The 27,924-nt window shown below is 44.7% G+C and overlaps 1 protein-coding gene across 1 annotated transcript in view; it reads right to left on the bottom strand.

Annotated features, from left to right (window-relative positions):
• The window catches only part of LOXHD1 (lipoxygenase homology PLAT domains 1), a 143,575-nt gene extending 116,400 nt beyond the window's left edge, over positions 1 to 27,175 (bottom strand). The window contains exons 1-2 of the mRNA XM_032945637.2: positions 25,432 to 27,175; positions 1,854 to 1,968 (exon numbers count right to left, since the gene is read on the bottom strand). Coding sequence (XP_032801528.1) covers positions 1,854 to 1,968; positions 25,432 to 25,474 — 158 coding nt within the window. The 5' untranslated portion in view covers positions 25,475 to 27,175. The remainder of the gene's footprint in view (positions 1 to 1,853; positions 1,969 to 25,431) is intronic.
• Between the last annotated feature and the right edge of the window lie 749 nt (positions 27,176 to 27,924).

Here is a 27,924-nt window from a genome sequence, read left to right as displayed (position 1 = left end):
AGATTAATATGCCCAACAGGATGGTATGGCTTGGCATTGTACAGCGAGGCCTAAACACATGGGCCCTTGACAGTGTCTTTCTCACAAGGGAGAAAGAAGCTGTAAGTCACGCTGTGGCGGCATAACCTGTCAGCCCGGCGTCCTGGTAAGGGGCTGTGGGGTAAAACAAAACATGAGGCTCTATCAGTCACGCACAGACATGACAGATGCAGCAGGATGAGTGTTTGTGTTAGTCATGCGCATGGCATAAGCTACAGGTGCAAACTTGCCAACCCTACTGGCTTAAGCGTTAGGCTACCAATGATATATATTAAAAACAACTTTATCTCATCCCTGTTTTCAAAGTTAATATCTCTTTTATTTGTTTTTACATTTATACATAAAGCGGTATGACTAGAGTAGAAGTTTGTACAGATTTTAAAGACGCTTATAAGCAGGTTATTATATAACGTCATATTGAAGTCAATTGGGCTGAGGCTGAAAGACAGAAAATAAATGTCAGTTGTTTTGTATCTAATACCTTTTCTTTCACTTGTTGTTTTGCATTCGATCATTTACTTTGACTTATTATATCCCTAAATCATTTTGCATATTTATCATTAAAATTATTCCAGAAAATATCTGTGTATTTTTGTCATCATTGCCTGTGCAGGTGCCAGCCTACGTCTTGTTGATTCTGATGAGTCGGCAAGTGTGCGGGCAGGTGGGTGTTTGTGTAATCATGTCATGCATGCCTTCAGCATTCGTGCAGGTGAGTGTTTGCACTGGCTATGATATGGTGAAGGTTAGGATATGCTCGAGGCTATGAGTGTGATGTTGGCAAGCCCAGCCTTATGGACGGGCGATGACGACGACCGCCCAGAGCACAACGCTGTGAGGGCCATCAAAAATTAATAAGTGCTGGAAAAATCCCTCGTTTTTGCTATATGTTATGGACGCACCATAGAGTATGTACATAATGGGTAACATATGAGTCATGTTATGGATAACAAATTGTAACAAATGACAAGGTTATTACCAAAGGATTGTTTTCAAGGGGAGCTAAATTATTTGTTTGCCAGAGGAACCATTTACCTCGAAGCCAGTCCTGGTTGTTGATGGATAAACACAGGCTCAGTATTGGCTACAGGTTGTGTTTGGATTCGTTAAGACATGGCTTAGGCTTCATTGAAATGTGCGTTACGTGTTGCTATTGCAAACAGGCCCAGAAACATTCGTTCAGGTAGTGTTTGCTCGAGCTATTGATATAACAAAGGCTGCAAGTGGGTGTGTTGATAGCTGCATACAGGCACACAGTATTGGCTGCAGGTTGTGTCCGCATTATTGTAGAAAAGGGCACATGCTTCTTCAGGCGTGTCGTTGTGTTGTTATGCACATAGCACCCGAGCACACAAGTAGTGTTTGCATGGGTACAGGCTGCACAAGTGGGTCCGTTGATAGACGAATACATGCACACAGCATTGGCTGCAGGAGTTGTGTACAAATGGCATAGGATGCAGGTTCATGTGTGTTGTTAACACACGAGGCACAGCCCTGATACAGGTAGTGTTTGAATAAGGACGTGTTTGTATAGACATGTCTCATGCTAGACATGTCGTGGGCTACATACTGCTGATTATCAATGGTTACAGTTTGATAGATATGGATGGCAGCCCCAAGGACATGCTTATCGCAGAGGCTAGTTTAGATACATTTCCATAACCAGCAAAACAACGTATTGCTGGTTAATATCGATTCTGCAGATAACAGCTTGTAAAAAAATGCATAAACTGGGATACAAAGAAGATGGGACACAGTATAGAACGAAAACAAACAATCAACTCTGTAATGAGCAGGGAAGCAAATGTCCCTACTTGCTGGAGAGGTGCAGCTTGGGAGAGATTCCGCTCTCTCCGAAGAGCGTCACGAACACGTTTGCGTCCGTCCCAGCACCACGTACATCCCCCGTGGCCGTCACCACCTCGTAAACTGCAGAGCACGGAGGCGAATGAAACAACCATTTAAGCCTTGCTCGCAAGCGCGGTCATTGTGCCCAATAGTGGTACAAGACGAGACAAGAATGGGAAAGGCGCTTTCTCCATCTCCCCATCATCACCGACCATGATCAATCCACCGCTCGATGAAGGCCCCTCCCCCACCCAAGTTTCCGCCATCCTTCCTGATCCCACGATACAACAGTCCACCCGGTAACTTCACGCGAGCCGATCTCATGGCTCCATCTCCATGGTGGAAGTTCTCTTGGGTGCCTTGCCTCCTTTGGCTGCCACTGGGCAGTTATTTCCACCCAACCGGCCATCACCTGCTCAAGCGTCATGTCCTGCCCAAGCCCATTTACTTTATTTCACAGTAAAAAAAAGTTTTTCTTTCTGTCTCTCAGTGAAATATCAGGCGTGCATCTCTCCATGCTTCTTTGCACACTTTTGAGCTTTTGTTCAATCCCCTTTGTCAGTGTGCGTGTGTCTGATCCGCACGCCATAGCAAGTAATGCGCATTGATTGAAAATGTTGTTATCACACCTTAGTGTGTTGCCTTTCATTATCAAGTTCAGCTTTCCAAATCGTGTTCCAACCAGCTCTCGCTGCACCGAAGTACATATACTGTAATGTATTCTGGTGTGCTCTCCGTTTATCTCCCTCTGACAGATATCTCCGATTAGTTAGTGAATACTTCCTATAATACATTTCTATCTTGATTTGAAGCTTTCGTGACTGCAGGAATCCATACTCTTTGGTCCTTTCGGTAAAGTCACGTAGGTATAAAATAAATCACGACGTTTCGGGCGCAACACAAGCGTCCCGTCATCAGGTGGGAAAACCTTGGTCTGCTGCTGAGGCGGACTGTTTTTAAAGCGGTTAATACATTTCCAGTTCGCAGAGTTGGAATAAATAAATAAATAGATGCTACCTGGAAACTTTGGTCCAGAAGGCCATGAGTTAATTTTTGTTTAAATGTTTTTAGCAATTAAACAGTTCCCCTATGAATTACTTCTTTATCCATTGATATATTACTTATGGGGGTGGTTGCGGTAGTGCAGTTGTTTGTGCACTGTGCTCTGGAGAGGGCCAACCTGAGTTAAATTCCTGGCCACAGCTAACATCATCGACGAATACATTTTTTTAAATTGTAAAATGTGTTTTTTATTGAGGTACGGCACACAAGTCTGGTACACCGCGCCAGGGGTGTCAGGGGAGGTGTGGGGGACAGACAACTTGCGAGGGGAATGGGGAGCTTTCCATGCACTTGTGCAGATCTAGGGATGGGGAATAAAACATCGACTCGGTGCTCCCTTTCGACGGTGGAGAAACGTCGTGATTTTTGTTGTTTTATTTTTTTACCTACGTGACTTTACCGAATAGAACCAAAGAGTAGGGTGGAGACAATAACCAACATTCTAGGGCAGGTGGTTCTTAATCCTGCAGCCTTGCACCCCTCTGATTCTCAATCGTTGAAAACTGTATAATCTTAATAAAGACAGAGGTTTGATGAAACAAAGTAGTTGTACTTACATGCCTGTGCTTAATTTGTGATTTACCTTGTAAACAAATCTGGCAATACTCGCACCCCCAAGGGGTGCGTGGACCCCAGGTTATAAACAAATGTTCTGGGGTTAGATCAGCTGTGGGGGAGGGGGTGACACACTACAAATCATATACTGAGCATCAATGCGGCTTTATGAGATGGGGTGAAAACCTCTCCTCCAAGTGGCGAGTCATATTTAAACCCATCGTGGGCACATTAACGAACCCTCACTCACACACGCGCGCTCGTGTGGTAGAGTGTGGGCGAACAGCATCTCCCATGGCCAACCTGACATGGGGAGGCCGTCATCCAGCAGTGGAATGACAAAGGGCTGCACATTATATGTGTCATTAATGGTACGTTTCAAAAAGTAAAACGACTTGTAACAATGGCCAGCAGCTCGCGTTGGTTTACGGTACCAGCGCTCTGACCCGTGCAACGGCACAGCTGTTTCTTCCACGAGGTTTCAATTAGTAAACTGACTGTTAATAATTGAGTAATGTATGTCAAAGTGATTTCAGTAAATACTGTGTAGGGAAATGGGGCATGGCCACCGTTCACAAGCGCGTTATATATATTTTCTACATTTTTCCGATAACAGTCAGCAGAAGTTTCACGCAATCAAACATTAGCAGCGCCCTCACACAACTGCACATTTGGAGAGTAAGGGAGATTGCTATTGTCAGTTTTCTTGTCTTCTGAGGGTGTGTAGAGATGTGAAATATATCTAAATTGATGCGGCATCTTGGGGGAAACTGGATGAACCGTGGAAACATTTACAGCACGGTAGTTTACAGAAATATTAAAAGTCTCATTATTGGAACACCATCATTTATAGTCCATTGTTACCCACAAGGCACTCAGACATCACGTGATCTTTTGCTCAGGCCAAAATGAAAGGGGAAGTCACGGCTGATGTCACGAAATGGAATCCTAGTGCAGAAATATCTGAGGCATTTCTCATTTCATGCATTGTTATTTGAGTCTCCAGTGACTGCACAAATCTCTCGTTGTTAGTAAGTGGTAATAGCGCCTAATTTGTCTGTGTATCTTTGAGAGTACAGTAATTGGCAACAGATACAGAGTGAATCATGTAATGACGTGCAAAGTTAAGTGCTTTCTAATGAAAAGGGAAAATATGGCAAGTGAGGGAGGCTTGCCTATTTGCTTTCAATAAGTGATACTGTCATGCACATAAGATCGAAAAATATATCACAGTGGAAATAAAAACGACGCCAACCTTTGCTCAGAACATGAAAGCATGGCAGATTGTTTCGCATGACAGCTTCATTCATTCAACCATTATACAACTACACATTCTATTATGGTATGCATAAATAAAACATTCACAATATCGAGCTGGTGAAAAAAACACGTTAAATGTATTCATGAAGAACATTTTCAAACGAAAAATAGCCCCCCCCCTAATGAACGTAGCTTCTCATGGCTATACGGTATTTATACTCCACCCTTTACAAACACATTATCCAGTCCATATTTTCCACAGCATATCCATTTTGATGCTGCCGTGGTGAAATGTTTAGTAGACTGAATGTGCAAATCCACAACGGTTGCCAGTTCGATCTCCCAGCACGGGCAGATGAAACAATGGGGCGAGTTTCTTCAAACCTCCTGCATCTGTCCACCCAGCAATATGAATGGGAACACAACAGCTAGCCAATCGGCAGGTAACGAGGCACAGCTATGGTTACTCCCACCTCTGCTAAGATATGTAGCCAACGTGAAAAAGTAGGCCAAATGCCCTCTTAGAGGGGCTCTCCGCAAACTTCTCGAGTTGAGGCCCTGTTCCTTTATCGTCTACTTTAATCTATTGTGTACCGTAAGCAGATTGTGACATAAACTGCAAGTAACCTGTCAATGGTTGAGTTGCCTGCATTTGTTATGCCTTGCACAGGATCTCATGGAAAGGCGAGCTGACCCATTACATCGCGTGCACAACTCTTGCCACATTGCAGCAAGATGCATTGCTTTTGGATGCGGAACATTCACGGCGGTAACAAATCTGGCATTTAATATTTTTTAAATAGTTTTCTGATCTTATTATTTAGTTGTATTTACATTATAATTCATTTTTATTTATAGGTTTAAACAAGAAATGCTTTCACCTCTTCATGTTCTGGGCCTTCATGTTTATTGTTTGTTTTCACAACATTATTTAATATTTTAGACGAATGAAAGCGTACATCAAATGATGTTAAAATGAAGTTTACGGCACTAAGTTGACAGTAAGAGTGCGATTTAACACCATCGCATGCTTGGGGGCCATTCATTGAGTACGTACGCATGGAGGTGGGAGGGGGGTTAAATTTCGGCCGTTCTATAGGATTTGGGGGGGGGGGGTGCGTCAGGCTGTACGTACTCAGGTGGGGGGGGGGGGTAAAAAGTCCACGTGCGTACAGGGAGAGGGAGGGGGGGGGGTCGAGTTTTGACAGATTGTTTTGCGTTCGCACTGAATGAATGGCCCCTTGCGCACGCGGTGTGTGGCATTTTTTTTGGTTAACGACAACACCCTTCTGATGTTGTAACATGCGGGTGTTGACATCGTCATCCCTCCCCGGTATCCACACAATTAGTGCCGCCTATTCGAGAAACCATCCGCGCGCGAATGTTTCTTATCGAAGGGAACGTCCCCCCCCCACCCCCCATCAAAGGAATGCAGAATTTCCACCGCTGGCTCCTCGGGGCCACTGATGGCGATAAGCAAATGGGCAATATTTGTTTTGAGTCACGGAGAGAACTCCCCGTTAAAAAAAATAGAATGCGTCCGCAACCGGTGGGATTTCGTAAACGTTAAATGCGTTGTGTTTCACGCAATCTTCATCTTTGAGCTGTACAGCCCTCTTCCTTGGTTCTTTCGGTAAAGTCACCGCGTAGAATGAGAATAAAATAAGAAATTAATAAAATTAAATAACACAATAAAATTCTCACGACGTTTCGGCCACAACACAAGTGGCCTTCATCAGGTGAAGGGACGAGACTGTCCCTGTTTCACGCGTGTCCGTGCCCCAACTACATCCTTCTTATCTGTAGAAACAATCTGAGCTCCAACTTTAAAAAAAGTAAATGCTTTTTTATATCTATTAAAAGCGTAGCCTCCACTGGCAAACAACCGTCCAAGACGTTTCGGGACGTGTCCCCGCTGTGGGGAATCACCAAACACAGTTGCGCTCGCGGATGCAGTTACAGCCCGAATGAAAAATTCATCAAGAACTTTCGGTCACGTTTCTCAAATTTGCATGTGACTTCGCATACTCACTGGCACACTCCCCCCCCCCACCGTCAATCACATGAATGGAATCCCATTCCCTCGCAGTGCAGTAGCAAGCACTCTGCTTCTTTATATTTCTTTCCCCTCTCTGCCTTCATTTAACCGCTGTCTTAAATAAAGACGTTGGCGCAATTCTTCACGGATTTTTTTTTCTACCGGAGTAAATTGTTGTATTGAACAGAGGATGGACATACCATTTGCTTGCTCTGCCTTTTATTTATGTATGATTTACATCATAATAATATACTGCTTTATACAGCCACTGCTGGGTGAAGACCTCCCCATGCACACCGCGTTAGTCATATTTCAGCTGTATGACCACACTTCACCATGCTAGTCAGTGTGGTCTGGTGCAAGCAAGACACCGGACTTTGTTATGTTGTCACTCGAAACTAATGATAGTCATGGGTTCAAATAGCAAACAGGTTCACAGTCCTGTGCCACCTCCCTACCCTTGTATATGTGTTTAAAAAACTAACACAAATTTTAAGTATGTTTTAACGACCAATACGATAAAAAAAGTTTGTATTTTATGTTAGATCGTGTAGGTATAATGTAATTTTTATTTACCAGGTGCTCGCCTGTCATCTAGGCACTGAATAGGCGAGGTTTGGTGGATCACACAAATGTTGCGAAACTCCCTTCCAGTAGGCGTCAAGGTACTATTATTACCCTGGCTCGTCAGGAAAGGGAAGTACACTCATTTATGAGTTCACAAGCACCCTGTGTATGGGATTGAGTGTTTCCCCCTTGCACGCGTGGGTTTTCTCCAGGTGCTCCGGTTTCCTCCGACATGTCAATACTAATGAATTGGATAAAACACCTTAATATATAGAGGACCACTGAGCTTGGGAAATAGTTAGCGCCCGTTCACCGCTTGCCTGTGATTTCTTGAATCCCCTGAGTCATTTTCTCTGAGAGTAAGCGAATACTGTGTGCATTACCAGTCGAAATTATTATAACAATTCTTATACATTTTAACTATAACCCTCCAGCACCCGACAAATACAATAACATCAAAGTTGTCACATGCGCAACGAAGGAAGGGATTGTGGCCGATGGACGAGACTGGAGACTGAGGAGGCAATATGCCAGAGATGATGGCCACCATGCAGATGGAGCGATGAGATGAGTTGATCTGATGTACAGAAGTGACGTGGGGTTTAGCACTGCAAGGCCTTGAGGGATTGCAATGAGGCGTGGGGGGGGGCCTTCATGCAACAGTGGATAGGTCATGGCTCCTGATTATGATTGGCAGAGGTTTATGGACACAGGCTGAAAGCACAGTGTTGCACTGACATTTGTTGTGGTTAATGGACTTGTAACCGAATTTTGCAATATGCTACTTATATGGGCAATGAGTCATACTTCAGATCAGAGAACACAGAGCAGGAGAGTTTCTGTACTCCATTCACTGCTGCTGCAAGGCTTTTAGAACATAAGATGTAGTCGGTGGAATTCACATTAAAACACTGGCATTTTGTCTTTATTGTTACATTGCATTCCAACATATCTGCCTATGTTTGAATAAAGGGGGGGAATATTTGTTCTGGAGTGGAAACAGCCTGCAGGACGCCATGCACAACCCACTTTGTGTCTACCAGGGGGGATGTGTGATGGCACTGTGTGTCTACCAGGGGAGATGTGTGATGGTACTGTGTGTGTACCAGGTGAGATGTGTGATGGTACTGTGTGTCTACCAGGTGAGATGTGTGATGGTACTGTGTCTACCAGGTGAGATGTGTGATGGCACTGTGTGTCTACCAGGTGAGATGTGTGATGGTACTGTGTGTACCAGGTGAGATGTGTGATGGCACTGTGTGTGTACCAGGGGAGATGTGTGATGGCACTGTGTGTGTACCAGGTGAGATGTGTGATGGCACTGTGTGTGTACCAGGTGAGATGTGTGATGGTACTGTGTGTGTACCAGGGGAGATGTGTGATGGCACTGTGTACCAGGTGAGATGTGTGATGGTACTGTGTGTGTACCAGGGGAGATGTGTGATGGCACTGAGTGTCTACCAGGGGAGATGTGTGATGGCACTGTGTGTGTACCAGGGGAGATGTGTGATGGTACTGTGTGTACCAGGTGAGATGTGTGATGGCACTGTGTGTACCAGGCGAGATGTGTGATGGCACTGTGTGTGTACCAGGGGAGATGTGTGATGGTACTGTGTCTACCAGGTGAGATGTGTGATGGCACTGTGTGTCTACCAGGTGAGATGTGTGATGGCACTGTGTGTCTACCAGGTGAGATGTGTGATGGCACTGTGTGTACCAGGGGAGATGTGTGATGGCACTGTGTGTGTACCAGGTGAGATGTGTGATGGTACTGTGTGTGTACCAGGTGAGATGTGTGATGGCACTGAGTGTCTACCAGGTGAGATGTGTGATGGCACTGTGTGTGTACCAGGGGAGATGTGTGATGGCACTGAGTGTCTACCAGGTGAGATGTGTGATGGCACTGTGTGTGTACCAGGTGAGATGTGTGATGGCACTGTGTGTGTACCAGGTGAGATGTGTGATGGCACTGTGTGTGTACCAGGTGAGATGTGTGATGGCACTGTGTGTGTACCAGGTGAGATGTGTGATGGTACTGTCTACCAGGTGAGATGTGTGATGGCACTGTGTGTGTACCAGGGGAGATGTGTGATGGCACTGTGTGTGTACCAGGGGAGATGTGTGATGGCACTGTGTGTGTACCAGGTGAGATGTGTGATGGCACTGTGTGTGTACCAGGTGAGATGTGTGATGGCACTGTGTGTGTACCAGGGGAGATGTGTGATGGCACTGTGTACCAGGTGAGATGTGTGATGGCACTGTGTGTGTACCAGGTGAGATGTGTGATGGACTGTGTGTGTACCAGGTGAGATGTGTGATGGCACTGTGTGTGTACCAGGTGAGATGTGTGATGGCACTGTGTGTGTACCAGGTGAGATGTGTGATGGTACTGTGTCTACCAGGTGAGATGTGTGATGGCACTGTGTGTGTACCAGGGGAGATGTGTGATGGCACTGTGTGTACCAGGTGAGATGTGTGATGGCACTGTGTGTGTACCAGGTGAGATGTGTGATGGTACTGTGTGTGTACCAGGGGAGATGTGTGATGGCACTGTGTGTGTACCAGGGGAGATGTGTGATGGCACTGTGTACCAGGTGAGATGTGTGATGGTACTGTGTGTCTACCAGGTGAGATGTGTGATGGCACTGTGTGTGTACCAGGTGAGATGTGTGATGGCACTGTGTGTGTACCAGGTGAGATGTGTGATGGCACTGTGTACCAGGGGAGATGTGTGATGGCACTGTGTGTGTACCAGGGGAGATGTGTGATGGCACTGTGTGTACCAGGTGAGATGTGTGATGGCACTGTGTGTGTACCAGGTGAGATGTGTGATGGTACTGTGCATGTACCAGGGGAGATGTGTGATGGCACTGTGTGTGTACCAGGGGAGATGTGTGATGGCACTGTGTACCAGGTGAGATGTGTGATGGTACTGTGTGTCTACCAGGTGAGATGTGTGATGGCACTGTGTGTGTACCAGGTGAGATGTGTGATGGCACTGTGTGTGTACCAGGGGAGATGTGTGATGGCACTGTGTGTCTACCAGGGGAGATGTGTGATGGCACTGTGTGTCTACCAGGGGAGATGTGTGATGGCACTGTGTGTGTAACAGGTGAGATGTGTGATGGCACTGTGTGTGTACCAGGTGAGATGTGTGATGGCACCGTGTGTGTACCAGGTGAGATGTGTGATGGCACTGTGTGTCTACCAGGGGAGATGTGTGATGGCACTGTGTGTGTACCAGGTGAGATGTGTGATGGCACTGTGTGTGTACCAGGTGAGATGTGTGATGGCACTGTGTGTGTACCAGGTGAGATGTGTGATGGCACTGTGTGTGTACCAGGGGAGATGTGTGATGGCACTGTGTGTCTACCAGGTGAGATGTGTGATGGTACTGTGTGTGTACCAGGTGAGATGTGTGATGGCACTGTGTGTGTACCAGGGGAGATGTGTGATGGTACTGTGTGTCTACCAGGTGAGATGTGTGATGGCACTGTGTGTGTACCAGGGGAGATGTGTGATGGCACTGTGTACCAGGGGAGATGTGTGATGGCACTGTGTGTCTACCAGGTGAGATGTGTGATGGTACTGTGTCTACCAGGGGAGATGTGTGATGGCACTGTGTGTGTACCAGGTGAGATGCGTGATGGCACTGTGTGTGTACCAGGTGAGATGTGTGATGGCACTGTGTGTCTACTAGGTGAGATGTGTGATGGCACTGTGTATCTACTAGGTAAGATGTGTGATGGCACTGTGTGTCTACCAGGGGAGATGTGTGATGGCACTGTGTGTGTACCAGGTGAGATGCGTGATGGCACTGTGTGTGTACCAGGTGAGATGTGTGATGGCACTGTGTGTGTACCAGGTGAGATGCGTGATGGCACTGTGTGTGTACCAGGTGAGATGTGTGATGGCACTGTGTGTGTACCAGGTGAGATGCGTGATGGCACTGTGTGTGTACCAGGTGAGATGTGTGATGGCACTGTGTGTGTACCAGGTGAGATGTGTGATGGCACTGTGTGTGTACCAGGTGAGATGTGTGATGGCACTGTGTGTCTACCAGGTGAGATGTGCGATGGCACTGTGTGTCTACCACGAGATGCATTTCCAATAATGCACAATGTGTCTACCAACAAACATAGTTTCATGGCCTGTGTGATTTACTTGCGAGAGAATACCCAGTAGTGCCCTCGTGAACGACAATGAAAAGTTGTCGTGGAAAGATGGACCGAGGCCCAAAGTTGCTCACATACCTGTCAACCCATACGGTTTACCCCGCATTCATGTACAGGGAAATTGGGCTTTCAGGTCCATAGGGCATACAGCGGTTTCAGTACGGGACTTTGTAGGATGAACGTTGATACCAACTAAGGGCAGAATCGGTCTGTTATAAGGTAGGAAGTGATAAGGGGTTGACAGGTATGTGCTCATCACAATTGCGTGCTTCGTAATTTACTTAAAAAAATCAGATTGTTTCCCTTATTTTCTGCATACATGCAAGTAATATCCTCTGCCTGGAATCATCTACAGAGAGAGAGTCAACGTTTAATGGCATTGCCCGGCATGCAGCCTGAACGTATATTATCCTAGTGCACGTAAGGAAGGCGCCTCCCCACCCGCCAGCTACGTCTACTTTTCCCACACGCACGCACACACCCCAGCAACACGAGATGCCCTCCTACATCACCACACACCCGTTGGCAGCACCGGCAGTGCGTCCTTGTTGGTTGGATAGAAATCCTCTCGCAAAGCGTGACACCGCGGACTGGTGGCAGTTACCTTTCTTGACCGTAAACTCCCCCTCGTTCGCCTCCGTCCCCTGGTGGTAGAACTCGTCCATGAGGTCGAAGGAGGCCGTGCGGACGATCTCGTTCGTCTTGCCCGCCTTGCCGCCCGCCTCTTTTTGCCGATAAGCTTTTTTCCCCCTCTCGTCAACCTCTTCTCCCTCCCCGTCATCTTCATCGTCCTCCTCCTCCTCCTCCACCGGCTCCCTTCGCTTCTTGCTTTTGTTCTCGCCCCGTTTTTCCTTCTGCTTTGCTTTATCTTTCGTCCTGACCCGGTCCGCAACGTCGCCGTTGGCAGTTCTCTCCATGTACACCACGTCCTCCGCTGCCTCATCCTCTGCATTCACCTCGTCTGGGTCAGCGACGGGCCCTTTCTTTTTCTTGCCACCTTTTTTCCCCTTTTCTTTGCCTTCCCGCTTGCCTTCGCCCTTTGCTCTCTTCTCTTTCCTCGTCCCCTTTTCTTCTAAAGTTATCGCCTCCGTGTCGGCAACTGTTTCAGAATTACTCAGCTGCTCCTCATCCACATCTTGGCTCGGTTTCTCCTTCTTCTTCTTCTTCTTTGTTTTGTTCCCATTGTTATCTCCGTCCTCTTCTTTCTGCTCCATATCTCGCTCTTCCGAGGCATCCTCTTTGACTCCCTTGTGCCTATGCTTCTTTTTAGATTTTTCAATACCTACGTCGCCATTTTCAGAAACCTCCTCTTTTGCCTTTGAGGAATCTTTTCCTTCCACATCTTTGCTTTTCCCGTGACCATCTTCCGCGTTCCTACGTGACTTTCCCCCTTTCTTTTTATCCACGTTTGGAGCCATGTCTGTCACGTGCTCTGCATCTCGGTGAGTGTCCTCCTCCTGTTTCGATTTTCCCTCCCTGCGTCCGCCCACTTCCTTGCTCTTGCTTCTTTTAGACTTCTCTTTGGGTTCACTCTCCTCGGCAGCTTTTACCTCCAGCTGCTCCTCATCCACCTTTCCTTTCCGCCGCTTCTTTCCTTCCGCAACAGGCGGTTCAACTTCTGGCTGCCCTTCCGATGGGGCAATTTCCATGGCTTCTTTTTTGGTCCCTTTGCGCTCTTTCTTCTTACTCCGTGGAGCTTCTTCCAGTAATTTTTCACTTTCCTCATCGCCTCCATCCTTACTCAATCTCCCTTCCTTTAACCTAGAAGGTTTCTTTTTTGTTGCGACTTTCTCCGTCTCATCCTGATCGTCGTGTGACTTGCCATGCCTCTTGTCTTTCTTTGGTGGGTCACTTTCACTCTTCTCTTGTTCGTCCCTCACTTTCCTACGTTTGGGCTTCTTCTCAGGCTCCTCCTCCACGTTGCCATTAGGCTTTGCCTCGACGTGCTCTTCCACACTCTGTTTTTTCTCCCTCTTCTTGGGTTTATCTGCTGCTGCTGTTTTAGCTTCCTCATCCAGAGGAAGCCTTTTTTTTTCCCTGCTTTTTGCATCCCCTTCGCCCTTACCCGTCGGCCGCCTCTTCTTTTCGACCTCGGGCACCGAAGCATCATCGGCGGGAGGATCGTCGCCCCGCGAGTGATCGCTGCTCGGCGACTCCCGGGCGGATTTTTTCGCTTTGCTCCTTGGCTCGCCCTTTCTTGAACTGCGCGAGCGTGGCCTCTCGTCCTCGTCCCCTTCGCCATCGTCCACGGGAGCCTTTTGCTTTTCTCGCTTTTTCCCCTCCCTGTGGTGCTCCTTCTTGCCATCCCTCTCCCCGGGCATCGCTGGTTGGGCAGCGAAAGCTACAGACGGCAGCGAAAACTTCCGCGTGTCCCCCTCTCTCGTCCTTCTCGCACTGGTCCCTCGCCACGTGAGGCTCGGGCATCTGTTTGAACCTGATCAACCGCAACGCCCGGCCGAGGAAACCCCACACTCAAGCCCATTTCATAATTGATGTTGATGAAGCAACCTGATCACCCCCATAGCCTGCCAACATACGCCGCACAAGCATCCCATATGTGTCCACAAACCAACTCCATTATTTACCTTGTATGTGCGTGTGTGTGTTTTTGGCACTCTTACTCGTTATACATTGCTACCGTGGTATTGCGGAGGATTTAAAATAGCATCGACCGATGATCTGCCATGTCAGGTCAGCTGTGCGACTCCTGTCCACGTTGTCTGCCTGTCAACGTCAGGTGGCATCGCATGGGATGTGGAGAAATGCTGCCACCTATTGGTGGCTGCTTCGTTGACCTCTGCTGTTTTTTGAATGATGCTTCGTGTGACAAGCCAAGGTTCCATCGCGTTTTTGTTTACACTGCAGTAAAAAAAAACAGGGAACAAAACAGACTAGGAGAGGGTCTGGTTTTCAAAGCAAATGCCTTGAAGACATGCACTATTGCGTGTCATAAGCTACGGTGTACATTTTTTATGCAAACAAGATAATGATCAACCTTATACAATACAGTATTTCTTTACCCCCAATGTAGCCCAACTGGATTCCATTAAGATTAACAAACGAGCCTCTAGACTTGAGCAGCAATTCAAGTCTTTGTTCAGGCATCCGTATTCAAAAAGGCATTGCCCTGTGGAGGAGGCAATTCTTGAACAAATATAGCATAATGGTGAAGACAAATATGCTGTTGTTCTGTTTCACTGGATTTAATTAGGTTTTTTCTGCCTTTACAAATATTTCACGTGGTACACTCTTATTAGTTAGATTTAGATGACACACGTTACATTTATTAATGACGTTTATCGTGGTCCTATCATGTTTTCATTACGCATTATGGTTCACCAGTCCTGTAATATATTGCTGCTCTGAGATCCGTTATAGTTCTTGAGAACATAATAAATACACATTGATGGTGATAATAATGGCTGGAATTGTTATTTTTTTTCTTTCTTTTTGTCCCCAATTATATATCAGTTGTGCTATCGTCTTCCTTTCATGAGATGAAGCAATCTCCGTTTTGAACAATGCAGTCAGCATTGCATCACCCTGCGTCAGAAAATGGCCTCAGGAGTTTGTATCAGATCAGAAGTGATCTGGCCGAAGTGGTCTGGTAAGCATCTTGGTTACCGGTTTTCCGCATAGGTTTAGTCCTAAAATGTGTTTTTGGCATTTTTAACTGAGAAACTAAGGGAGTTGCCCCAGTGTAATGGTTAGTGCAGTGGACTTGCAATCCGGAGGTCACTAGTTCGATTCTATCTCCTGACGCTGTAATTGAAACATTGGGCACGTTTCTTAAATTCCCTCGACTCTGTCCACCAAGCAGTACAAATAGGAATGCCACAGTGAATCGGCAGGTCGCGTGCGGTGGAGTAAAGTTTGGGTACGTCCACCTTCTCCAAGACCAAATACTCTCTAGAGCAGCGGTGGTCAACTGGCGCATCACGGGCCGCATGCGGCTATTTAATCCACCACATGCGGCTCAATCGAAGGGGAATAACGTAGAACGTGCTATCACGGTAGCAAAGAATAATAATGAATGTCTCCCATGCTTTGCTGAAAACTCTCAATATATATACACACACACTTATGTATACACGTGGCTCTTTGCAGAAACATGGGTACTTTTTGCTCTCGGTCTTGTTACAGGTTGGCCACCCCTGCTCTAGAGTAAGCAAGCAAGTAATTACACGGTTGTACATTTACCTTGTAACTGACAATTGAGGGCAAATGTACATGTAGCATGTGGCGTCTTAGGCAGTACGTACGCGGGTGGCAATCAGTGCATCAGTTGATGATTTTTGGAAGCGGAAATTGGCTATGAACTGTTACCGGTGTACCGGTTGTCATTAGCAACCCTAGCCTATACATAATACATTACTCTGTAGCCAAACTGTTCACTAAATGCATTGCCTTGTTGTTGTGGTTACTGGAAAATGTAATTTTGCAAATACTCCAAAACGTGTCATCAATGAATTTTTTTTTAAAACGTCTTTCAAACGATAGTCTAATTATTTTATGTCAGGAGACAAATACCCAAGAATAGATCCGTCACAGCAAGGAGTGCATCACCTTGTGTCTGTATTACCCTGCAAGATGAAGCAATTCATAGTAGGTGTCTTATGAACACTAGGTGGCACATCCTTGCATGTTCTGTAGACTTTTAGAGTGTATTTGTTGCATGGAAATAACACTCCAATGTTTAATTTGTATTTCTAGAATATGGCAAAAATAGCAGAAACCCACGGAACTTTGGCCGTAAGCAACAACCCAAATATAACTTTTTTTTAAAGAAGTCATTGCTGGCCGGTCTGAATATATAAAACTGCTTCACTTGAAAACTGTGTTTAACCATGGGTGGTTGCAGTGGCATATCCAAAGGGGGCTGATGGGGGTGATCACCCCTTCCTTGAGACACCAAAAGTTGGCATTTCATTGATATTGACCAGAGAATATACTGTACGTGAAATGTTGTTGTTATTATTATTGTCGGGGCCCTATTAAAATAGGATGATTTTTGGGAATACCCACCACCCCCTCGGGTAGCTCTAGATTTGTCTCTGCGTGACTGACTCTCACCAGGCCATCTACTACTCATATTCAATATTGAAACAAGCAGGCATTTGCATCTTTCATTCGTTCACCTCATGCACGTTTACAATGTTTCCATGAAACGCAAAACCAACATCACCCTAATTGTGTTTTTATTACATAGTAAGCCGTGCACACTTTTTTTATATAAACTACTAACGGGAAGTACCCGGCGTTGCCCGGGCGAAAAATATATTTCAAAACTTCTCTCAAAAACCTTACATATACATACACAGATACTAAGGTATTGTAAAAGCCCGGTGGGCCGTTTGTTCATTTATCCACCAACAAAATTATAAGAGGCTTGCACAAGTCCAAAAAGTTCTAGAAAGTGTGGGGTAAATAGTTGATCTAAAAGGTTTCCGAAAATTGTCGACCCCCGCCCTCAGAAAATACATTGACCTCCGCGTAGGTATATATACCTACACACCCTCCAACAACAGAGTAAGTAGTATCCCTTGACTCTGTAGTTGTATATACTGACTGTACAGTAGTATCTACTGAGCCAGTAGTTGCTACAGTTTAGTAGTATTTACTGACTGTAGCAGTAACGACTGACCATAGTAGTATTTACTGGCCCTACAGTAGTATCTACCAACTCTACAATAGTAACGACTAACTGTATAGTAGTATCTGCTGACTCTATAGTAGTATCCACTGACTATAGTAGTAACTACTAACTCTATAGCAGTATGTACTGACTCGATAGTAGTATATACTTACTCTAGTAGCTACTGACCGTAGTAGTAGCTACTGACTGTATAGTATCTAGTGACTGTAGCGGTATTGACTGATTGTAGTGGTTTATACTGACTGTTTTAGTATCTACTAACTCTATATAGTAGTATCTACCAACTTGATAGCAGTACCTGCAATCACTACAGCAGTGCATACGGACTGTGGTGGTTTCTGCTATCACTACAACAGTGCATAACGACTGTGGTGGTACCTGCTATCACCACAGCAGTGCATACCGACTATGGTGGTACATGCTTTTACTACAGCAGTGCATAACGACTGTGGTGGAACCTGCTTTCACTACAGCAGTGCATACCGACTGTGGTGGAACCTGTATGATGACAGCAGTACATACTGACTCTGGTGGTACCTGCTTTCACTACAGCAGTGCATACCGACTGTGGTGGTACCTGCTATCACTACAGCAGTGCATACCGACTGTGGTGGAACCTGCTTTCACTACAGCAGTGCATACTGACTGTAGTGGTACCTGTATGATGACAGCAGTGCATACCGACTGTGGTGGTACCTGCTATCACTACAGCAGTGTATCGACACAAGCACTGCTTCCCCCCTATGTTCCGTTTGTAATTGATAAAATCTACCATACTGCCTCTACTTGATTACTGTCACACCGTATATAAATCAGCCCCCAGTACTGAAGAAGCTTGACTCAACTTATCACTCGGCCTTAAAATTTGCATTGAAATGCCCATATAGGACCCACCACTGTGATCTCTACATTGGGTCAAACTTAACATCTCTTAATGATCGACGGCTTGTGCATCAGATCTTATTTATTCATGATGTACTTACAAAAAAATCCGCAGACTACCTGCTGGATCTCCTCACTATTTCAAAGAACAAATGTAACCTAAGGTCTTCGCTCATTTACTAGCTTCACATTCCTTATTGCCGTACAAATACTGGAGGAAGGGCCTTTGCTAATGATGCCCCCAGGGTCTGGAATGCTATCGCCAATAAACTGCAACTTGGATCTTCACTCAAAACTGATCTAGAGGAGTTGTACAGTACACCCCTAGCTGCCACTGCAATTCAGTGGTCTGAAATCAAATGTATCACTCCGGATGACCGCTGCAAAGTATGATCTTGTGTTGGATCCGGTTGGATCCGGGCCACCATCCCTCTGAGTTCAATAAATTGAGTCCCATCTGTAATACACGGTGTCTTGGATGGACACCAGTTCCGACGATAATAATCATTAATATGGAAATTTTACGTGGTTTAGCAGCACCACTAATATCCTAGGTTTCAATTCAGGTTTTGAGCTACTCGCTGATTAAATCAGATTCTCAAGTGTAGGGAGTTGGTGGTCTCATCCTGGTCACAAATTACCACACACAAAAGCATAAAACTATTTTTTTTTTAAATAATGACTCTTATTCCAGCCCTGAGATTAGAAATGTTGATTTTTAATATGCAGCAAATGATCTTTGCAGGGTATTAAATTATCTGCTGCCAGTGTAGATACACAGGACTATTAAAGTGACATCAGAAGTGTTCCTGTGACATCATTTTCCAGAGGTCTTCCCTGACAGTGTGATGTACTGCTAGCTGCAGATTTCCAAATGGAATTTTCTTCATATCACGACATGATGCCGACAACACAATAAGAATATAATTTGAGAAAAAAGTCCATCATCATCGTTAATTTGTGCGTGTCAAGTTCTCAAAATCTATAATTGGTTTCTGAACACTCAACACATATTTTGCAGGACTGTGGAACTATAATAGACTGTGGAAATAAAAAAAAATATCCATGGGAAACCATATTTGTAAATGTAATATGTGCCATATAAACCAAAGTAATAAGAATTAACTACATGAGATATTTGATAAGGTCAGCCAAAACAAACTACTTCCAGTGGAATAAAAACAAGATGTGTGCACAGCTCAATATCACTGCAACCATGGCTATATTTGTTCTAAAATTGCCTTTTCTGTGTCTCGTACCTCTTTCAATAAGTGTGTTTTAAATAAAGATATCAAAATCACTCATACTTTGCGAATATAACCAGAGAAAAATAAGAACGTGGACGTTCCACAGCTGGTCAGGGGCAACTAACAGTAAAAACTAAATCTCACACCATGTCACCAATTTATTGGTACGTAGAAGTATCATTCCCGTTATATTTGTACAACTGGCAATGGCTGTCTCATAAATCACGAGCGGTCTGCACAGCCACGTTCGCCTGTAGGGCTTGGCTAAATGTGCTGCGACTGTTCGCCAAGATCTATACTCCCTGTCCATGTAAAATGGCGATGGGATAGGTCTCTTCCTCACCATGGCTTGCCTGCTGGAAGGAGGCTTCACAAGACACTTGTGATGTATGAGACTTTCGATAGAGTAACTCAAAACCGAAAGCACAATACAAGCAGTCCACACATTGTGAATGAGTGTTGGTAAAATAGACTGAAAATTATAAACATCTGTGTACACAGACAATAACCCTTGGACTGGTTTTAGACTTGAAACTGTTGGGCCACACATCAGGCTACTCTGTGGCATTCATGTAACATGCTACACTCTGCTGATGAGAGTAAGTGCAGCAAAAACCTATCGCGTCTTTGACCTTTTAACCAAATGTTAAAACAGGTTAATTATGTGGAATGACAATTTGTCAATAAATTAAAATTATATTGATGCTGAAACCAGCATCTTATATTCTTATTCACTTTTGATCATCTTCAATCCACTGGGACGGAGCATTATTTTGACATCTGGCGTGTCTACAAAATCCTGGGATAATTCCGCGTGGGGTGCCCCTTTGTTTTACATACGTTTTATTAACAAAGCCCTCTATTTACATGAAGTCAAATATGTAGATAATTTACAGTTTAAAATAGTATTTAAATATAATTTCAAATCATAAATGCATTTTTTTTGTATTATTATGCTTGTTTGCCCAGGAAAGCCTCACTGAGTCTCATGATTATTTTTCAGGAGAGTCCTGGCACTTTTTTGTAGCAGGAGGCGAAGTGTAATTAATTGCTTAAATAATCACGTAGCCCAAAACTAATACAGAGTGTGCACATACAGTGGTCTTGCTGTGCAACAAAGCAGAGAGAATGTTATTTTTATTTGCACTAGAAATTATATTTAAATTCCACTTAACGTGCCACGAGAATTATAGGCAATTAATTTATGGTAATATATAATCTATCTAAAGATAATGCGCATACATATTGAATTTCCAACTCCTGACACACTTCAATAACGCTGCGTTTGCCCACAGTGGCAATAATTTGTTTATGCATAAAATAAACTCAAGTCAAATTTGCGCTATTCAAGTCCCAGAACTGAATCGTCTTGGTTGAAATTAGCTTCTTTTTTTTAAAGCTTTGCAAATATTCATAAGTCTTTTGTGTAAAGATATGGCAGGGGGGGGGGGGCAGGCTTAATGTTGGGGAAGCTGAGGAAGGAGGCATAATCTCCCCAGACAACAAACTCTGCCTCCACAATGCCCAGCAGGGGGTGAGGGACAGGCATGACGATTTACTTTCAAGAGGAGGAGCTGTGTCGACTGGACCCGCTGCGCCTTCGTCTATAATGTCGGCACGAATACACCGAAGTGCACCTACGGATGCAGGATTTGGATTTAACAGCAATACAAAATAGCAGACCCAGCATTCAAAGAAAAATAAATGAGCAGGTTCGTCAAAAATAAATTCATGAGCAAGAAAAATAAAGTATCGCTTAACCCGCTACAATGAACGCACCTGCCATGGGATATAATTATATGCAACACCATGCCTGGGTAATGTATCGTACATATTGTGGAGTTTTAGTTACATTTCGCAAACTAGGTGTTCACAAAAACACTTGTAAATACACACAAGCCAATGACACAACTAAACAATGTACTACCATTTAAAAACACATTCCTGCGGAGGGAGCTGGTATGAACGTTGGGTTGCTCGGTCAATGGCCAGGGTCAACGGCGGCACCACGTGGTGTATTCCGCAAATATGCCCGACTGTGAGTGAGGGCACAAGCCGTCGTGAGTTTGTTAAACGTTGAGTTTTATAAGGGCACCACGGGGTGACCAGCCCCTCCCCACCAAGCCCCACCACACCCAGCCTCACCCCTCCCACCCCCCACCCAGCCCCACCCTCCTCACCCAGCCCCTCCCCACCCTCCCCTCCCCACCCAGCCCCTCCCTACCCAGCCCCACCCCTCCCACGTGGACAGACATATCCACAGACATACACAATTAATCCCCTGCCTCCTGTGAATTAATCCCGGTTGGGCTTCCAGTCCATATAAGGACACCACGGGGTGGCCAGCCCCTCCCCACCCAGCCCCACCCCTCCCACCCCCCACCCAGCCCCACCCTCCCCACCCAGCCCCTCCCCACCCAGCCCCTCCCTACCCTCCCCTCTCCACCCAGCCCCACCTCTCCCACGTGGACAGACATCCACAGACATACACAATTAATCCCCTTGCCTCCTGTGAATCAATCCCGGTTGGGCTTCCAGTCCACTACGTTTCCTACTACCAGTATTACATCACAGGTTATAAAACCATGACCGAATCACTTGCTCTTGCCCGTGTTCACTAATTAATAATTTGGTTCCTGGTCCGATACAGATTTTTATCCATGATTAGGAACTGCCCCAGGTATACATACTCGAGTGTGTTTTACCGTTGTGTCCCTCTCACAAATAGCTGCATTTATTTTGTTGACGAGCGAATTTGTGTGTAGGTGACTTTGGTTTTGTTTCTTCTTTATCTTGAGCCCAACTTAAAAGCTATCTTTAATAGGTTATTCAATCCTGAAAGGAATTTCCATTGTTATAAGGATTGTATATCCGGGAAGACCCAAAATTCGTGCTCGTAAGTTTGAACTATACTACAGGAGCAACATAGACAATCGGGTGAGGTTTTGGAAAAACTTTGCCACGTAATGGTTGTGAAATGCGTTCCATGCAAGAAGAAAACCCTTTCACAACCCCAGTTTGCTCGTGCGGTTGATTTTCCTCTAAATTGCCCATTATTCTTTCCCCAATTATATTTCGTGAACAATTTATATACGCGTCATAGGAGGCTAGTAGATCTGTGATTCTTCTTAAGTGGGTGTTTTTTTTCTTTCAATTTTACTAAGAAAACACACACTGTTCCACATGCGGTACAATTGTCACCTGACTCAGGCAGATTTCTATCTCCCGAGTACAAAGGGAAAAATCATGAAAATTTAATCGGCCTTGCTTTTCTTTACTTTGCTCCTGACGACTCAAAACGCTCCGCTGGTTCTGCATTGTGTCCAATGCCGTTCATTCTGTCCTTTTCTAATTGACAAATACCCACGTTATTTAAAGACGTCACCGCAGCAGTTAGAGCAGCCCTCGTATAAAATGGTTATGGCAATGGCTGGAGAGGTATTTGTATTGCCTCATTCAATTTAGATATGTGCTAAAAATAAAATTGATACTTGAAACCGATCAGAATTAACAAAAATCAGAATGTTTAGCTAAGTAAATAAGATCAATGGGAAGATGTATCCTCCTAAAGCCTTCAAACATAAATATTCTGCATAAATACACAAACATTCTGCATGTAACTCAAAACAGCTGCGTGTGGCAAGATTTCAGAATTATTAATCGCCATTTAACAAACGCATTTAAATACATTTTCGATGTGTTTATCATAGACTTCCCCTCGTATTTGTTATTGGATTCTTGGATACAGGTAAAATCTTAAAACTCATGAAAACAGAGCAAGCAATGGATATATTGGTGCAAAATGATAATTACCTGACACATCACACTAAGCATTGTATAAGCCAAATTGACATCGGCCAGATTCTACCACTGCAATATTTACAGATTACACTTTGTTCACGTGCCGTGGCAGATCACTTTACTCAGATCATAAGTTTAAAAGTTCAAATCCCAGTCAAGAGGTCAACTCATTGCCCTATGGAGAAACTGACACCACCACTGTGGGAATGTCTCAGGGCTGCCATCGGAGATGAGTGCCACCCCATATTTTGAAGGGGCAGCTGGTTTAAGGTTTTTATATGGAACCTGCATTCGTTGCCATTGGGCAAAATTCTGCAGCAGATGAAGATCCCATGGCTTGTTTTGGCGAATGGTCCATAAGTAGGGTTCTTACATAACGAACGTCTCATTTTGTGATGGGGAATACCACAGCAAGACGTTGGGATTAAATGCATACACATGCAGTATTTATGTCTTTGCCTCTGTTTCCACTGAGCATACGTTCAATGTACGAGATTTTGAGAATTATAACATCTGATGTGATGAATATTTTTTTCTGCAACTTGCATCATTAATGATCATGCACTCAGAGATATTGTACAGTCTTATGTATGCTGCATTATGAAATGTTGAAATTATATCCTTCAGTACACACAACACTGTACACAAGGGTTGTACAAACATTTTTTAATGGGATTCTAAAAATGCTATTATTGATAAGCTGTAGAATAAAAAATAAACAAAAATAGATATTTTAAAATAATGTTTTTTTTTAAAACGAAAGGTTAGTCTTTGACGGAAGATTTTTTTTAAATACCAAAGGCTGTAATTGCACATTGAGACGATGTCATTGACAAGAGTGTCCTGGAAATATATAATTATAAAGTTCACATGCCACCTTTGAAAACTAAATTGAAAGTCACACATTTCAATGATTGCTAAAAAAAAAGAATTACCTGCATGGGTAAAAATTAGCTGTCACGTATTATAAAAAATGCTGTCACATTATGAGAGTAATGTACTCTTCAAACACAGAAGCAATTACAAAAGCTCATTAGGATTTCAAGAGCAAGTGATGAGATGGTCAATGTGTTGGCAAAACTTATATGATGATTTAAATCTGAATTTTCAAAAACATCATTCACCTGACAGATTTGTCAACGTTTTTTTCTCTATAACTCCATTTACAGACACGGATGTGGGTGGCGTTATTTAATGTGATCAATTTACAGATTCCCCATCTAAAACAATAGCGAATAAATAATAGAAAAAGCAACAGCAAAGGCTCTACACGTCTGCCGGCAATGTCAATGCATAACTCTTTTAACGCTCCCCTCTGTCAAGATATGGAATGTAAAAGTTGCTTTCACGATGTTTGATCGCGCGTAGAGAAGATGATCACAAATCAGTCGTGGTATCTATAAACGGATCTCCGTGTATAGTTATTAGAAGGAGCAAATTGTAATCTGCAGAGACCCCCCCCTACCACACTGAACGCCACAGTGGAAGCTTGCACTGAGAATGAAGTAAATAATTTACATGAACAAAAAAACTATTATTTTCAAAACACATCTGCGTCTGAGAGGGTACAGTCGCTCACACACAGAAGGCGCCAAGGAAGCAAATTACCGACACCAAATTGGTGATGCCATTGCACTTTAGTATTAAATGCTCAAGTGTGCGTTTTACTACTGCACGTTTCTGCGGGCTCCACACACACAATGCGAGTTCGCGTTCTTTTGTGTCACGTCCTGGGCACGTCGTGCCGAATGACACGCGTGGTAACCAAACTATAAACTAAACTATCTTTTTTTTTACCTTACCAGACAAGGCCCCACTGAGCTGTGTAGTTTTTGTTCTCTTCTTCCAGAAGCGACCTGGTCTACAAATGAATGCTCAACGAAAGTGGCTCAAAGTGTTGGAAATGTCTAGCAGCCAAATAACCCAAAAGCCGCGCGATGTTGATTCTAAATGTGGAGGGGGAAACCGAATAACCCGGAGAAAAAGTTACCCATACATGCAAACTGCAAATATACAGCGGCAGCAGCAGTAGGCGTCAGGGTCGGGATCAAACCCACAACCTCCTGCATGTCGGGCGAGGTAGTTAACACCTCGCCATCGCGGATGTTCGTTGAACTTCGTTCTTCACCGTACGTAGCCAACCGTGCTCATCGGAGGTGCGGGGGAAGGACAACAATCTAAACACACAACGCATAGGTGGCTTGTGCATAGCTCCGGTACAGCAACAACACCGCCGTGGGGATGAACATCGTGTTCATTCTCCTTGCCATTGACGCTCTCTCCTGCAGGTGTTCAACTTACACGTTTTGTTGTCCGGGTCGAGCAACATGCGACGCCACCACATCGCGGACGGATGATCGAGCGGCTGTCTCGCTGCTCGGTGCAGGTGAAGCTCCCCACCCACGTGTGTTTGTATGTGACAATGTTGAACTTCTTTCGCACCGTACGTAGCCCCCGTCCGAGAAGCTCAGCGACTAACTCCCGTTCCACGGTACGCCTCTCGCACCACGTCCTACCAGCACATCACAGCCACGGTAGCGCCTCTCTCTCTCTTGTCTGGCCAGCTCAGACTCCCGAAAATGAAACGGGGGGGGAAGGTGGGTGGGTGGTTAGGAGAGCAAAACAATGATGAAAGAAAACCAAACCAAAAACTCGCAGATGGAAGAGCGAGGCGCGGTGCACGCAAAGAGAAATGTGGCGTGTTGGTGGTGGTGATGGTGGGGTGGTGGTGGGGGACGTCTGGCGAAAAGGAAACTCGCGATACCCGCCTGCCGCGCGTGGACACCGTGAAGAGCACTGGATACCCTGCGCGGAGGAAAACGGAGCTGCTTTATGAAGACAGAGCGTGGTGGGCATGGTGTCACCATAGCGCAGTGACGAGTGCCACTCCGGACAAACTCGGGCTCAGCGCGCGCGCGGGGCGTGTCGTGTTTTCATTCTGATACAACAACAACATCAACAAGAAGAAGGAGAAGGAGCAGGAGAAATACACCGCCCCAAACAAAAAAAGAAAAGAGCCACTTCTTTTGGGTGTGCAAAAAAAACCACGACGCGTTCGGCGATGTGAAGTTGCACGGGGTAGGGAAACAAAGCAAACTTCTGTTTTTTGAATGCTGCTGCTATATAACATATACTACAGTGTAAGTAAATTGGTTGGCCATTAACAGATAAATCATGGTCGCTTTTGAAATATACGATGCACAAATTATGAAAATGGTACGTGGTTGTCGCATTCTGACTGTTAATTGGACAAGTTTTGTCCTCGATCATTTTTCATAGGTAAAAGTTATAGTAATTCTGCTAGATTGTAAAGCGATTGTTTCAAATAACTGAGCTCAATTCTGCAAATACGTGCCTGCATATGTGCGGGCACCGCTTGAGCGACCCAGGCTTGATTCCAAGCCGTACACATCACTTACTTGAACCTACACTGAACTCCCAACAGGTCGACTCGACCTAAAATAAGTTGTCTCTTTAACGGTAAATATCGACAGTGGGGAAACATGTATCTTGGACATAGTGCTAGCATTACTGTTCCATCGTGTGCCATGTCAGCCTGAACTGGTGCCAACAGCAGTCACTCCGACCGTATGATACGAGCATCATCATTTCTGATTGGTTTTGTTGCATGCGTTTGCCATAACTTTATGGGACGCGGCCGCTCAGCTGAAGGGCTATTTTCTCCCGTTCATATTTGGAAGAAAAAAAATAGACTACACCAGACCACGAAGGGGGCAAACGAGAAGTTAAAAATTCAAAGTTAGTTGCTCCTACGAGAGCAGTGTGAAATTACAAACTTTGGCAGCCGCCCGGCGTGGAATTGGCGATTTAGTAACGGACACTGGTCGACGCGAGCCGTACACCTTACGGTTCACTGGGTGTGTGTGCCCAAGCCTTTGCCAAGAGTAGCTGCTATTTAAAATCAGCCGATTAGAACGCATCGTAGTACAACCGTGCATACAATATTCACCGTCATTGAATTTGTTCAATATTTGTAATTATATTACCGAAATGTTAACTTCTAAATAAGCCGCAACTACCATATTTCCATAGATCAGTCTCCATTGTTTCACACAAATAAGTATTTGTAATGCATTTGGATATTTGTTTACATTTCATCATCAGACGATCCACTTTTGGTTGCAGGCTTCCCTCATGAATCACCATTCTTTACGATCCCGTGATGCCATAATCCTCGATGGTGTCTCTGCACATGAGCTAATCTCATCTCTCCATCTCCATGGCAGTCTTTCTATCGGGCGTTCACTTTGTTTGGCTGCGATTCTGCTACCAATCTCATCCATAAGACATCATGCCTTCAAAGCATGCTTATTTTTGACTTAAAACTTTCGTGACTGCAGGAATTCATATTCGTGGTTCTTTCGGTAAAGTCACGTAGATAGAAAAAAAATAAAAAGATGATAATATTCAAATAAAAAAATCAAAGTAATAAAAAATAAAAATAATCAATTGAAAATAATAAAAGCAAAAAAGACACAAAAAATGTAAAAATTGTAAAATAAAATTTAAATTCCAAATAAATTGAAAATAATAAAAGCAAAAAAAAACACGTTTCGATCTCACACAAGCGGTCTTCATCAGGCGAAGAGAAAAGAGGGGGCACGCCTCCAAAATGTAACTGCTTATAAGGGTTCCAAAGTGAGTGGGTGGGGAACGAGAGCTGTGCAAGCACCATGCTAATGCAGGAGCAAAACAAAGGGGGGGTTTAGGAGGAGGAGGAGGAGAGCTTGTGCAGCGCAAACAGCATGGACGGGGCAGCCAGTCATCCAGCGC

This window comes from Petromyzon marinus, chromosome 1 (assembly GCF_048934315.1).
Source record: "Petromyzon marinus isolate PM22_M1 ecotype Great Lakes invasive population chromosome 1, UKy_Petmar_22M1.pri1.0, whole genome shotgun sequence".
In the NCBI taxonomy this organism is placed as follows: Eukaryota; Metazoa; Chordata; class Hyperoartia; order Petromyzontiformes; family Petromyzontidae; genus Petromyzon; species Petromyzon marinus.
Note: the sequence above shows the minus strand (reverse complement) of the source record. Positions and strands in the feature narration are given on the sequence as shown.